General features: G+C 40.2%; 3 protein-coding genes across 3 annotated transcripts in view; all 3 read right to left on the bottom strand.

Moving 5' to 3' along the window:
* LOC142337485 (peroxiredoxin-2-like) overlaps positions 1–14,465 on the bottom strand; it is a 538,029-nt gene that overhangs the window by 119,218 nt on the left and 404,346 nt on the right. The gene's annotated exons all lie outside the window — the stretch shown is intronic.
* Positions 1–14,465, bottom strand: part of LOC142337483 (COP9 signalosome complex subunit 5-like) — a 235,183-nt gene that overhangs the window by 65,033 nt on the left and 155,685 nt on the right. The window lies entirely within an intron of this gene.
* The window catches only part of LOC142337484 (transmembrane protein 64-like), a 227,808-nt gene continuing 223,825 nt past the window's right edge, over positions 10,483–14,465 (bottom strand). Inside the window, exons 4-5 of the mRNA XM_075386738.1 lie at positions 11,274–11,512; positions 10,483–11,041 (exon numbers count right to left, since the gene is read on the bottom strand). Coding sequence (XP_075242853.1) covers positions 10,560–11,041; positions 11,274–11,512 — 721 coding nt within the window. The 3' untranslated portion in view covers positions 10,483–10,559. The remainder of the gene's footprint in view (positions 11,042–11,273; positions 11,513–14,465) is intronic.

The following is a 14,465-nucleotide window of genomic DNA, read 5'->3' as shown; positions in this document are numbered from 1 at the left end:
TAAGAACTGTACTTATCGAAGGGAATTAGTTGCGGTGGCGGTTCCTTAGTTAACTTGGTTACGGATGCGGCCAATGATGTATTGGTTTCGTCAGTTTCCTTAGTTACTATACCAAGTTTGATGTTATTAACTACTTCAGTGTTTGGTTCGAACGGGAATTGCTTGGTTCTTAAGAAATCTGGACCTCTCACCCAGCTACTTGATTGCAAAACCTCAACGGACATACCACGAGTGCCGGCGTCTGCCGGATTATCGCTTGAGGCAACGTGGTTCCATTCGTCAACGCTAGTGTGTTCTAAGATTTCGCAAACACGGTTTGCAATAAATATTGGGTGCTTGGTTGCAGACTTAAGCCATGGCAAGACAGTAGTGCTGTCGGTCCACATGAAAACCCTGTTGACTTTTACTGTGAGAGCTCGACAGATATCTTGTTTCAATCGAGCGGCCAGTAGCGCTGCCTGTAATTGCAGCTTTGGAACAGTTGTGACCTTCATAGGTGCTACGCGAGCTTTACCCAGGACAAACGCAAGCTCAGTTTGGGGCCCACTCGAAGTAGTTACTCGAGCTCGGAGAAATGCAACGGCACTGAAAACTTCTTGTGAACTATCGCCAAACATGTGTAGTTCCAGGTGTTCAAAGTTTCCGGAAAAGTAGCTCCTTGGTATAGTGATTGCGGCAAGCATGGGTAGTTCTACACTCCATTCGAGGAACCTTTCAGCAGTGTCCTTTGGTAATTCTTCATCCCAGTGCTGCCCGCTGACACGCCAGATGTCCTTTAGTAACAATCGGGCACCAACGGTAAATGGTGCCACTAGGCCGATGGGATCGAATACCTTAGACACTAGGCTCAATACCAAGCGTTGTGTTAAAGACTTAGTTACTGTACTGGAGGTACCCCGACTCACAACTAGAGTATCACTGTTGTGATCCCATTTCAACCCAAGCAAGTGCGAAGAATCCTCCTTAGATGAGGCAATTACTTTTGGTTCGGTGGACTGAGGTGACCCATCAATTCGATCAGCCAGATTTGGTACATTGCTTACAAACTTAGTAAGCTTGAACCCACCGAGATGGAGATGCACCAACTCCTTCGATCTTTTGAGAGCCCTCTCAGGTGACTCCACCGAATCCAAGTAATCGTCCATGTAGAAGTTTTCTAGGACGGCTTTGGTTGCTTCCGTGTATTGACTGACATTGTCTCGGGCCGTGCGTTGCAGTGCATAGTTAGCGCATGTGGGCGAGTCTTTAGCCCCGAATATATGGCGCGTGTATTGATACACTACAACATTTGTTGTGGGGTCTTCCCGCCACAAAAAACGCAGTGATGACTGGTCACAGTCAGGAACGCCCACTTGGAGGAACATACCCTCGATGTCTGCGGACACGGCGAATTGATGTTGACGGAACCTAAGTAGTACGTGGATTAGGTTTTGGAGCAGCTCGGGGCCAGTGAGCAAAGATTTATTCAAAGAAGTACCGTGGAACTTTGCTGCATCATTTAATACCCTACGCACTTTCCCCGGTTTGTTCGGATTGATTACGGGATGATGTGGTAGGTACCACTCTTTCTCCGACCGCTGCTCGACCTTGTGAGCATCAGGGACTGTAATCAAGTAACCTTTTTCCAAGTCTTCACGGATGGTATTAGCATAGTTTTCTTTCAATGATGTATCTCTCGAGAGCCGCTTTTCGAGAGACTTGAGCTGTACCAGTGAGGAAAAGTAGTTATTCGGGAGCTGGATGTTGTCATCAGCCCATAACATACCGACATCGTATCTTTGGCCGTTATGAAAAGTTGTTGTTTCAAGTATTTCCTGCGCGCGAGCATCCGCTGCGGATCGTGGGTCAACTTGCTTGAACGCGCCGTACGATTCCATATCATACCAAGATTTAACCTGACGAGCTAATTCAAAATCCTGTTCATTATTGGCTTTGAAACACACCGAGACTAAACTTGAACTTGATGGGAGTGGGCCACTTAAAACCCAACCTATGGGCAAGCGGACAGCGAACGGTGAGCACTTTTCGTCGGCTGAAAAATACTCTAACGGGCGGATGGCATGGTAGACATCCTGTCCAAGTATCATCTCGATTTCTCCATAGCTATATCTTACTGGATCTAGAACTGCCAAATGTGGGTAAGTTTCTTGCATGGACTTGACGTCAATGATGTCGGAACCTACGTTTAATGTTTCCCTCACGTAGGGACGCACAGTGAATGCTTCGAAGTCTTGGTCTTTATGAGGTGTCAAAGTCAATTGAACCACCTTTGTGTCTATGAGTTCTTCCGTGTTTATACCCTTGACGGTCAGTTTTAATGCGGTACCCTGCAAACCGAGTCTAGCTGCGAGACTATCGGACACCCAAGAGTTACTGCAAGCGGTATCGCATAAAACCAACGCCGTAGTACTAGTGCCAGAAGAATTAGTAAGTTTCAGTTCCGTGACCTGAAGGAGGCCTTTAACATCCGTCACGGAAGACAAAGTGGTTGTTTTGCTTGGTTGCTGTTGACCCGTAGATGGCCTACTTGTACCTGCGTTCGACTTCGAAGTATCGATGTTCTTGTTTGTTGAGGGTTTAGCTGGAAAAACCCTTTCAGCTCCATGAAGTAAGGTGTTATGGGAGCTGTTGCAACCATCTTTCCTACATTTACGGGGACTTGGGCATTGCCTAAACATGTGTTTATCACGCAAACAAGAGAAACAGAGCTTTGCCTCAGCCACGACCTTGGCTCTCTGCGTAGGGGTCTTTTCCTTAAAGACACGGCATTCCCACAACCGGTGGCTGCCTTTGCATACAATGCAACTAAAGATTGATGTTGACGGAGATCTCTGTTGCGGCTTAGGGTTACTCTTCTGTTGCGTATTTGCAGCAATTGCCTTTGAAGCAACTTTTGATCTTGTTACTGAGTTGTTGGTATCCTCAGTCCTTGCTTTAGTTGCGGTATTCTTCATTAAATCGTGCGCTTCGGCCTTCTCTTTTAACCAATCGTTGAAATCAAGAAGAGTAGGTTTCACCCAATGCTTTTTGACCGTGAAGAGTGACCATGACTCCTTCATATTGGGTGGTAGCTTCTGTACGGCAGTGTTGAGAAGCGCAGCACTCTTTAAATCCGAATCATATGACAGCGATTTAAATACCCCGACGAGACTTGAAATGCACCCCGAGTAGTTAATGATGTTATCGCTATTGTGCATCTTCAATGGTGGAAAGCCGTTGAGTTTGTCCAAATGTGCACTTACGACCGCCTGTGGTTGGCCAAATTTACGTTCTAAGGTCTTCAGTGCGTCTTTGTACATTGCGCCGCAGTAGGCGAACTCAGCTATAGCTGCTTTAGCTTTAACTGTAACGAGGGTCTTAAGGTATGTCAATTTTACATCATCAGTTAAGGACAGAGAGTCGATTGCTCTTTTAAACTGACCATACCATTCGTGCCACTGTAGAGGATCCCCACTGTATTGTGACAACTTCCATTCGGGTAGTGGGTCATTCCTCTTGCTAGTAAGGCGTCAGTGAATGCCTTAATCAAGCTTGCATTTTCAGATGCTGGCGCTGGAGGCGTGGGATGCGGTGGGCCACCCCAACACAATGGTATCGGAGCAGTATGCCCGTATATTGGATGTATAACCGGCGTGACGAAAGGTGGCGCGATGTTAGTAGTTGTACTAAAGGGGTTAACAGGGATGCTACAGTTAGCTGCGTAGTTGCTTTTTGGATTATGTTGTGCACTCATTTGCAAGATGGGATGGCTGATGGTGGGGTTAGCTGTGCTTGGGGGTAGGTTAGATTGAACGTTGTTATAGACGGTTGCATTATTTTTCGCCTGGTTTACGTTTGGGAGAATATTCTGAGGGAAACGCCACAAATTTAAATCGGGGTTACGGTTAAGGGGAAGTTTGGGTGAGGTAGGGCATGGTAACAGGCGGGCTTGAGGTGAATGGACAATGTTTTGTTGTGGAATGTTGGGGACGGGTAAGTATGTTGCTGTGCTCGCTGGAGGGGGCGACGGAATCACGGGAGGCTGAGGAATAAATAGATGTTGAGATGGAAACACGGGAGGTGGGTTCACGAGTGGGTTTAGAGGTGGAGGGACCTTATGCGGGGAATGGGCAATAGGGACTTGTGTTTGGTGTGGAATGTTACTTTGAGTTAGATTCTGTTGTTGTTGAACATGAGGCATTGACATATGTAATTGGCAAGGCACACTGGAGCTTTTCGGACCCAAGAACTGATTTTCTTGTGGGTTTGTTGAAAAATCAGGTACAAAGATGGAGTTCGTTGGTGCCATAACGGGTGTCGGTGGCCGGGGAGGTTGAGGTTGCATAGGTGGTTGAGGTGGTGGGAGTGCGACATTTTGTACGTCGACTGGTACTTGGTTCATTTCACCACTGCCTGAGGGACTATGTGCCCTTTGATCAATGAGTGATTGCTGCAGTTGAGCCTGGAGATATTCCCGATACAAAGCTTCCTGCTGGGCAACAGAAATTGCAACTCCTGGCCGTGTGTAATGAGAAAGCATTTCAAGATGATGTAAGTTATCGGCAACATTACTTGGGTTTTCTGGAGGATTACTAGGGGAAGTATCTTTAACAGGAGGGTCGGCGGTTGCTGAACCAGGACGAGAAAAGTTTAACTCACTTGAATTACCTGCTGGAAACGAATTTACCCAATCCTGAACAAGTCCCTGACTTCTATCTGATCCCCTATCTTTAAACAAATTCAGTTCACTTGAGTGGTGACTAAACAATGAATGATTATCCATTAAATCAGCCTCATCTAATTTAGCTGCTGCAACACGCTGGCGGTGGTCTTCCTCCAATTCTTGAAGTGCCATCTGTTCCATTTGTATTTCAAGCTCCTTTTTTCTCATGGCAATTTCGTGTTTTTGTTTAGCGAGGCGCATGGCAGCTTGTTCTTGTTTCTCGGCCTCTTCGCGTTTTAGTTTTGCCATGAGAAATTAATGTTTACGCTGGCTAGACATTGATGATGTTGTTCGGCGTGAACTTCTCTTAGATTGGCCTTGAGGATTAACGCCCTCACATACGGTGTCTCGGTCAGCAACTGAGTCAATATAGCTTCTAGCCGCAAGCAAGAATTTATCATTGTTCTTGGTTTTATCATCCAACCATTGCTCAAGGACAGGGTAAATTGAATCTGGGTTCTCCGCTTTACTGGCTAAGTCAAATAGTTCTTCATTCTTCTGCACCAGTTTACTGAAGACATCCTTCAACTTAGAAACCAAGCGTTCAACTTTAACCTTCCTGTCTTGACGATCTATGGCATCTGTGATGTCCTTATGGATGTTACATAACTCATATTCTAGATTAGATCTTGCATTAAAGAGCTTTTTCAATTTTTCTTGCTGTTCGGCCATGATATTGAAATGGCTAATTTATCAATGTGGAGTAACTTTCAACCAAACACGTGGAATGAGGGTTATACCGAACCCAAATGACGACGACTTGATAATCAAGACGTCGAAGAGTAGAAAAGAAGTTACCGAGTAATGAATTACTCGGCGAAAGTGAGTAAGAAATTATAGAGTGCGTCTAACGTGCTTGAAAGCAACGTGAGACTAAACAGGAACACCGGAAACCGGGGAAAGAGGACTGGGTGGACGAAGCACGACGAAACGGGAAACGAAGCGGACGGGGCGGGAAGGACGGGCGAACGGCGCGCAACGCAACAGGGAACGGAACGGAACTGGCGAAAACGCGGGTAGTAAACGGGCGACGCAACGGACGGGACGGAAACGCTGAACGAGCGACGCACGAAGAAACGAGACTGGCAGAACGGAGGCGTTGAGCGAGTAGCGCGCAACGAAACGGAAATACGGAAGAGAACGGGCGGGAGACGATTAAGCAACGAGCGGGGAGGTCGGGAAGTACTATGCTAGCAGACTACAGCAACAAACTCAACCAAACAAACTAGCCGTAACTCAAGAATAAACTTAAGTCACACCCTAGGAAGGAGGAGAGAGGCTACTGCAAGAGGCAAACTAGCACAAGTCATTATGGGGCTTAATATATACAAATAACGAACTAATTTACCGCAAACCAGTAGTATACTAAATGGATGAAAAGAGCAACGAATTTACTAGCCGTAACTCCAGAATAAACTTAAGTCACACCCTAGCATTAATCAAACCTAAACAACCAATCAGCATACCAATAATATTAAACAAACTACAGCAAAAGTTAATTAATATGCAGCGCTTTTGTAGTCTATGAAAGCTGGGAAAGTGAAGAAACAATCTAGCCGTAACTCCAGAATAAACTTAAGTCACACCCTAGAAGGCAACAAACCAAACCAACTAACAATCATACAGTTACACGCAAACATACAGCTGCAAAAACTAATATACTACAACAGGGGGGCTAGTAAATTAGTAAAGTTGAAAAAGTCCAGGACAATCCAGCCGTAACTCGAGAATAAACTTAAGTCACACCCTAGAAAGCTACAAGACCTAAACAACAAACCAGCATACTAGCATACTCAACATACTACAGCAAAAGCAACAACATACTTCATCACATATGACATACTACATCGGAAATCGGAAAAGTAGCGAAGAAAACGAAAAGCGAAGTTTTGGGAGAGCGACGTTATTGAGAAAAAAAACGGAAATTGTGAATGGCGAAGTAAAGGAACGAAAAAGAAGCGGACTGTACGGTACGAAAACGAGATACGAAAAGAACATGACATATCTTTTTTTGTGGGCCAGAGGTTGTGAATTTTTTCACACCTTTTCCCTGTATTGAGTTTCACTCAATTAACGAAACTTCGATTGAAAATAATAATTTTGACGAATTGGTCAAAATTTTTATGCCTTTGTCCAATTTTTTGAAACTTTGGTCAATTTTTTTGCAAATCCTTGATTACGGAACGGTAATGTGGTAAATTGAACAGTTTTATACCTGAAAGTATGGTTCGTCCATATTCGGTATTGATTTTCTAAATTTTTGATTTGCCTCAAAATTGACCAAAAATTTTCAAAATTGAACAATTTAGCATTACGTTCTCACATTTTTTTTCTCTATATTAGAGGTAATTTTCTGATATGCGAACCGACTTGATAACTTTTTACAAATTTTCGACAATTCGACCAAAAAATTTTCAAAATCAGTGTTCGTCTCAAAAATTATGTTTGTGGGGGTAAATGCTGACCGATTATCTATAATTTTCGCTGAAACCGTTAAATATCTTGTTAAGGCATTATATCTCCAAAATTTTCCGATAGGGGTTGGGTCATCATTTTGCCGTCTAAACAAACTCAATATCAATCCATGATGTGAAAACAAGTTTCGTTTTGGAATAGTCTTACAGTTTGTTGTGATGAGTTGCAGGAAACACTGCAGTGTTTTGTATTCCTTAGCGCCCTTTCCTGTCCATATTAGCAGAAAGTTTTGATTACCGCCCTTGGTTCAGCATACAACTCCAGAAATGCTAGTAGAAGCATCTGTCAAAGTCGGCAGTCCATCTATGGGCAGGTATTTGTGGTTGAGGGAAAAGTCATTTGCTATCCTATGCTCTGCCTCTCGCACTTCCTTCAGAATGTAGACCTTGCCCTCGTTGGTCTGGTATGCTTCTACTTCCAATGTGACCTAGTTGGTCCCAGTGCATGCTTTGAAGTTTCTTATTAGCGGGAAAACAATCACAGGGGGCTGCTTCAACAGCAGCAAATTATGATTGAGAAATGGAAACTTGAGTTTACTGTAACGGTTGCTTTCCACTCGAATTTGATATTTTATAAGAACAATTACGCTAAAAGCCAATGTGCTGAAGATTCTAAAGGTGGCTCAGTAAGGAGCGGCACCAAAATGTAGCTGTAAATCTATTAAAACAGTCTACCGTTTTGGAATTTCAATTTCAAATATCAAGCAACATTGAACTGTAACGTACAAAGGAACAACGTATAAGCATTGTAACGTTCATAGCAACAAGTGAGAGTTTAGACGGCAAGGTTTTTTTGATGCTCTTTTACTGGTTTTTTGTCTGATGTCATTGACGTCAGAATCAGTTCATAATCGATCAACAATCGTCTAGAGAACCTAAAAATATTAAGCCTAAAACCGCCTTATTCGATACATATCATGGTATTATTTACTTAAAATTAGGTTATACGAACTTTTCCGGAACTTTTTGTGTATATTAGACGCAATTCTATACGTAATTTAAATACTCGATTCTGATTGGTTAATATTCTCGCTTAGATTTATTTAGTTACTAACACTCTCAGATAAGATGTATGACCGTACACTAAATCGAAATTTTTTTCGATTAAATTTTTTTTACAATTTTGTTTTGCGGTCGAAAATTTTCATTCCTTCTCCGATAGTTAGTTTTGCGTAAAACTGATCTCAGTTTACGCCAGGCTTCTTCAAAATCAAAGGTGGAAAATCAAATAGCCTGGTAGAAAAAACAGAAATCAGATTGCCAGAAAACAGCTGCAATAGTTTCATACACCTGTAGTCTCAAACAAACAATGAAAAGAATGAAACGTGTACTGTAAGCTGCCATCAAATAACCGTCAATTACATTAAGATATCCTCAATTGACCTCAACTCTTCAAATTCAAGTTAGCAGCAATCAATTTGAAGAAATTAAAAGTAATTTTGCTGGGTGAGGTGACTTGACAAAAAACTATTCTCGCAAATGAACAAACAACTGGCTCCAGTGTGCGTGAAAATGACGTCACGGAATCAATTCAGTAAAAATTACATGAATGTTAAAGAAAATTTAAACAATATTAAAAACAAAGGAAGCCAGTAATAATAGATCCGCTCATCTATCGCAGCTAATTATTTAAAAAAATACAGACAAGTTAACCGAAATCCATATAAACGAAAGTGATTGAATTTGAGCGCAATGCTTGATAGCTTGCAGCTTATCTGAAACCTAAATTCGAGCGTCCTTAGTTAGGTTAAAATCGTTCAACTTTTACCGGCAGTGTAAAATCAACTGAAAAAAAATAACATGACCGACTAATGCCGGGCGAATTGCTCTCAAGCTTTCGGCGAGCGATTGATTTAGTTGGTAGCCAGCTGGGGTTTAGAACGATTAGAATGCTAGAACTAGTACGTGCACGGGGGTGTGACTCGAGTGGGGGGTGACTTAAGTTGGTCAAACTGTTCAGATTAAGAACCGCCCTTCACACCTAATTTATGTCTCCTCAAAACAGTTTCGGTGAATCGCATACTTAGACAGGTAAAGCGTAAAGGTCTAAGAGCTGCTTATCCGCCAAATGCCATCGATGCTTTACCTGTTTATCATCCCGTTTTTGAGGATGAAAAGTTAAAAAGAGTCAGGCGCACAATCAGTCAACCGAGAAATCGCAGAAAACACCGCAAGACTCATAAAAATTGCTACAAACTTTGTTTGCGAAAATTAAAAATTCAGCAATCATAACTGTCAATTAATTACACACATTGTGCATAATTTGATCCTTCTGAAAACTCATCAATTTATTTTTTTTTCAAATCTAACTCTGTTGCTTATTTCTTGGAGTGTCCGGGCAAATTTGAAGCGTAAATATTAGTAAAAACATAGATTTCTGCACTATCCTTATCGTTTGATTATTTTTATTTTGTAACCTACGAATGCGGGAACGTTGTGCCACACAAAGACTTGCGAGCCTTCTCGTAATTTGTCAGGATATCTGCCAAAAAAGGGGATTCGAATTGTGAATTGATTAAGGGTCATTTACAAACCTTCCTCTCGGTCCAGTAAGCTACACTTTAAGGTCATGATAATAGTATAAAGATTTACAGAAATGAGGTCAAACAAAATAAGGAGAAAATAGAAGTTCATCTAGGAGGAGTAGCAACATTAAATTAAATCCAGTAACCAATTTACACATACAGCAGCCCATGCTTCCTTTTCTTACAAGAACAGGACTAACTTGAGCATTTAACATTTTTTATCAAAAAACTGTTCACACAAGTAAGTTATTCAAGTTATTTCTATCAACGTAGTGTATTCTCAACGCAGCATAACCTCAATCAACACTCCGAGCCTGGCATCATAGACTGATATAAACTTGATAGACTAATTTTTCAAATTGAAGTAGTCATTTATAACGAATTGTTTAATTTATTTTAACTGTCTTTGTTCAATGCTCATAGAAAATGTCTAAAATGAAATCAGTAGAAGCATTTATTATAGATAATTAAATTGGCAACAAGGTGCATAAAGAGATACTGTTTCGTTTGCACTTAGGGGTAAAAATGATCATGAAAATTTACCTTTTACTCAGAGACAATCAGATTACTTCTTCACAGTAAAGAGGACGCTTTTCAGTCAGTTTTTATGGCCAAATTTATCAATAGTCACAACTTTTGACGATAATGAGTCGTTTCCTTTTTTTCCTAATTATATATAAACTGATAGTTCCTTGTACTAAAACTATAATTTTGCAGCTGACTCGCAATCTTGAAATCAAAAATTTGAAAACTAAAACGTCTTAGCACCTTATTTGATAAAATTAATTGGTGTAAAAAAATTTGGCGTGAAAACGAAACAGTTCCTATTCAATCCAGGTTAAAACAATTTATCAAAACTTAAACCATGTCATCTTTTATAATACTACTGCCAATATTAGCACAATTTGTCCGAGCGGACAGAGCAATGTGGTGATTTGACATCGTGTGAGAAGGTAGCAACTCTTTTGTGTCTGCAAACTCATCCACGTCACTCTCTATCTCCATTTCGTGCATTAAATTCTGCTTTTGTTGCTGTTTCAATGCTTTCATGGAAATGGCGATATTGGCCACATTACTGCTCAAAGCTCCATTAATTGCCGGATGTGCATGGGAGTTATTGTTCGCATTGCCAGTCCCCGTTCCGGCACTTCCCCCGTTTGAGGTGGTGGAGGAAGTGCCAGTTGTGACTTGTTGCAGTTTGCTATCTAAGTTCTGATTGGCTAGCCTTACCACCAAGGAGGAGACAACGAAGCAGGCCACGATTTGGAAGACAAGGATGATGTAATAACTCTTGTTATGCTTGCTTTCCGTAACCTCTTCTATCTCTTTTAACGTCGTTCCTGAAATGAAACAAAATTGTCAACTAAACTACTCGACTCCGAACCAAAATTTGTTGCGCTAGATTCAAAACTTTGTTCAACTATCATGCTGCATAATAATTTTCAACCACTTTGAATGTTCGAGTAGCTGAAAAACTTCAAAACAGCAAAAAAAAATGTAGCCCCATGTTTATCTTAACAACTTTAAAAAGCACGTTTGATTTCCACCAATTTGGATTTGTTTTTATCTCACCAATATAGGCATTGATGGCTTGGGTTGGAAGTAGGCCCAGAACAGAGGCTAATATGTAGTCGCAGTTGGACACTTCGCTGACGGCAAAGAAGGCATTCATCAAACCAAAAGGGAGCGGAGTGAGGCGAGATAGAAGCACTAATTTGAACGCGTGTTTGCCTCTCAACAGCTCCATCATTGGGTTGATCCTTTGAGGTAATCTTGTGATCACTTTTGACAGACACTGTTTGAAGCACACCCTTAACACCATCTTAATACACTTTTTAAAAATAAAACAAAGTTCCAAAGAGTCTTTGAACAACCAGTCATGTTTTCCAAATAAATACCTAAACCCAACGACATCGCAGTTCGAAAACATTAAGGAACTGATTTTTCTCCAATTCTTGAATTTGAACTAACAATCGGCACATAATATACCGCATTAGGGTTTATTATCTGCTAATAAAAACATACCCGGAAGATTGCCGGGAAATAGCCGCCATTGATTCCCCATAACCCCGACTGAGATTGAAAGAACAGAAAAAAATGGGGAAAAGTGATTGAAAAATTTTTTCCATTTTGTTAGACATACTCCTGTCACTTAATGAGAGGATAAAAGGGCTAGTAGCAATACCAATAAGCATTCTAGTTGGTAACTGAGACTTATAAGAACAAACTTCAAGTAGCGGGCATCTAAAATTGGGCTTTATGGGTTATCCCACTTCTAATTTTGATTCCTTGTTTTGGTAGTGATTCTGTTCAGTTTAGATTGCTTTGCTGGGGAACTGCTGTTTAAAAGCACTTTGTGCAGAATGAGCGAAGAATGAAACTAGCCGAGAAGTCCTTCACTTGAAAGATATGCCGAAAAACCGGTAAAATAAGGTAAAGCGACACAAATTTTTATTCGAAGTAAAAAACATAGCAGGAATGATCCTGAAATACAGTCTAAATAATTAATGCCCGCCAAAAAGACAGACAAGCTTTCTCAAAAGTGGAAACTAAAAAAATCAAATAAAAAATATTGCCAGTGGTTGCCCCGAAGGCCAAATTTGCTCCATTTAAGTATACCCAAACACACACACAAGCCCTCAAAGGTAGTTTATTGACTATAAAAGGTAGAAAAACTTCAAGAACTATGACAACTACTTAAAAATTAAAAATTGCAAAATTTATTGATAGTTTCTCAATTGCGCAATATTTTTATAGTCAAAAAAGCTTTTTGTCTACCCAACCTATTCAGTAATCCATCAGCAAGCCCAAAAAATTTCATTGGCCCTTAAAGATCGATAAACTCAGAAAAGGACACAAGTTTTCTAAAAAAGATGAAAACAATTGCAAATTTTATTGAAATGTTGCTAAAGCTCGTGATATTATTATCTTCAGAACCACTTGATAGAATTCGTGATATATAACCGTTGAAAACCAATCCAATGCAGAAACCTGTTCTCAAACCCTAGAGGTGATTTACTGGGCTCTGTTGCTGGAAAAGCAGAAAGACAAAATTTTTCAAGAATTTGAAAAAATAGCCAGTTATATAAAAAAAAAATTGCTTAAAATCATTATATTAGAATGTTGAACAGCAATCCAAGGCCACTAAAAACCATGTAATGGCCTATTATCAAATCTTAAAGGAGGTTCCCTGGCTCCTGAGAGTGGACAAACTCAAAAAAATAGAAATTTTGAGAAATTGAATCAATTTTGACAAACGTCAAATTAAGACTGATCAGACATAAACTCGATAAAAGACGAAAAAACCTGACAAATGCTCATTTGGACTCAAAAACTCCCAAAAAATTACCTTTTAACCTTGAATCCTGTATAACACTTTTGAAAGATCAAAGTCATGGAAAAACGTTAACATAACCGTCTAAACGTCGGAATAATAGTGGGCTTCAATAAAGTGAAAAATGGCACCAGTTTCGGCGCAATTTTCAGTTGAATTTTAGTATTAAACTGCTGCCAATTGAGTTCAGCTGCTTGAAATTGTGTTTGAGAGAGAATTTTAGATCACGCGGAATGCAAAAAGTCGAGGACTTAAAAGTCACTCGAAAAGTCCAAACGGTCAAGCGAAAATTTTGCATAAAAAAGACAACAGTTTACAATAACTGCTTCTCTACGAGAGCAATAAAAGACATCTTACAAAAAAGACAGCACCAATACAATCCAATTCTTGAAATAGTAAAAAAAAATAGGAGCACAATAATACAAATGCCTGCTTGGAATCTGAGGGCAGCTATTAAACATAGCCGACAGATTACCGGAAAATAGCCGCAATAGACGCCTGTGGCCTTCCATAAATTGAAACAACAAAAAAGATTAGATAGACAGATCGACCACAATTCCTTTAATAGACCACTAGACTTTTTGGGTTAGCTTTGGACTGTCATTTTTATGAGATACATAAGCTCTATAAGGAGAAAGCCCTAATAGGGCTTTTCAAAATCAGGATCTTTTCCGTTTGTGTCCCCTCAGCTTAGTGGGCGCATATTATTTGCACCCCTCAGATACACGTGCAAAATTTTTTACATAATGAATTACTATGTAATGGCACGTACTCTGTAACGGGGGGCGCATAACGTACTGGGGGGCACAAACGGAGATCCCAAAATCGAAATCAAAAACTCAGACTCTAATAATCAAGAATTAGGGCATATATGTTTGGCACTACTTAGATGCACACTATTGACCTTTAACAAGTGAATGTTCATAAAATTTAAAGTTCTATAAGTGTGTTCAGAAGTCATTTTTTTTAGTGAGGGAAGTCATTGAAAAAGTCAATTCCAGGAAGTCAGGGTAAGACAAAACAAAAATCTGTTAGACGAAGTAAAAAAACATAGGACAAAAAATTGGACGAAAAAACTCAGACGTACTCTACCTGACCAGCAGATCAATTGAACAATGCCAGCCAGAACGCAAAGAAAATCACATACTCTTTGCTAAAACTCTTGAAGCTTTAACCTTAGGCAAAATTTTTTCACTTTAAAAATACCTATTTCAAAAAAAATGATCAAACAAATTTTTGTTTCTGAAACCGGTCCAGTATTATTTCTGCAAGACCAGAAAAAATATTCACTGGCCCTTCAGCATCGCTTGAATCGAGCTCGGCAACATTTTTAAAATAACAAGAAACGTAGTTCTGAAGTCACGGAAAAACAGCAAGCTGAATTTATTTGAAAAGTTTCAAAAATGTACAAAAATCAAAAAGAATACAAT

Source organism: Convolutriloba macropyga, chromosome 4 (genome assembly GCF_964194025.1).
Source record: "Convolutriloba macropyga chromosome 4, txConMacr16.3, whole genome shotgun sequence".
Classification (NCBI taxonomy): domain Eukaryota; kingdom Metazoa; phylum Xenacoelomorpha; order Acoela; family Convolutidae; genus Convolutriloba; species Convolutriloba macropyga.
This window is presented reverse-complemented; position numbering and strand designations above follow the sequence as displayed.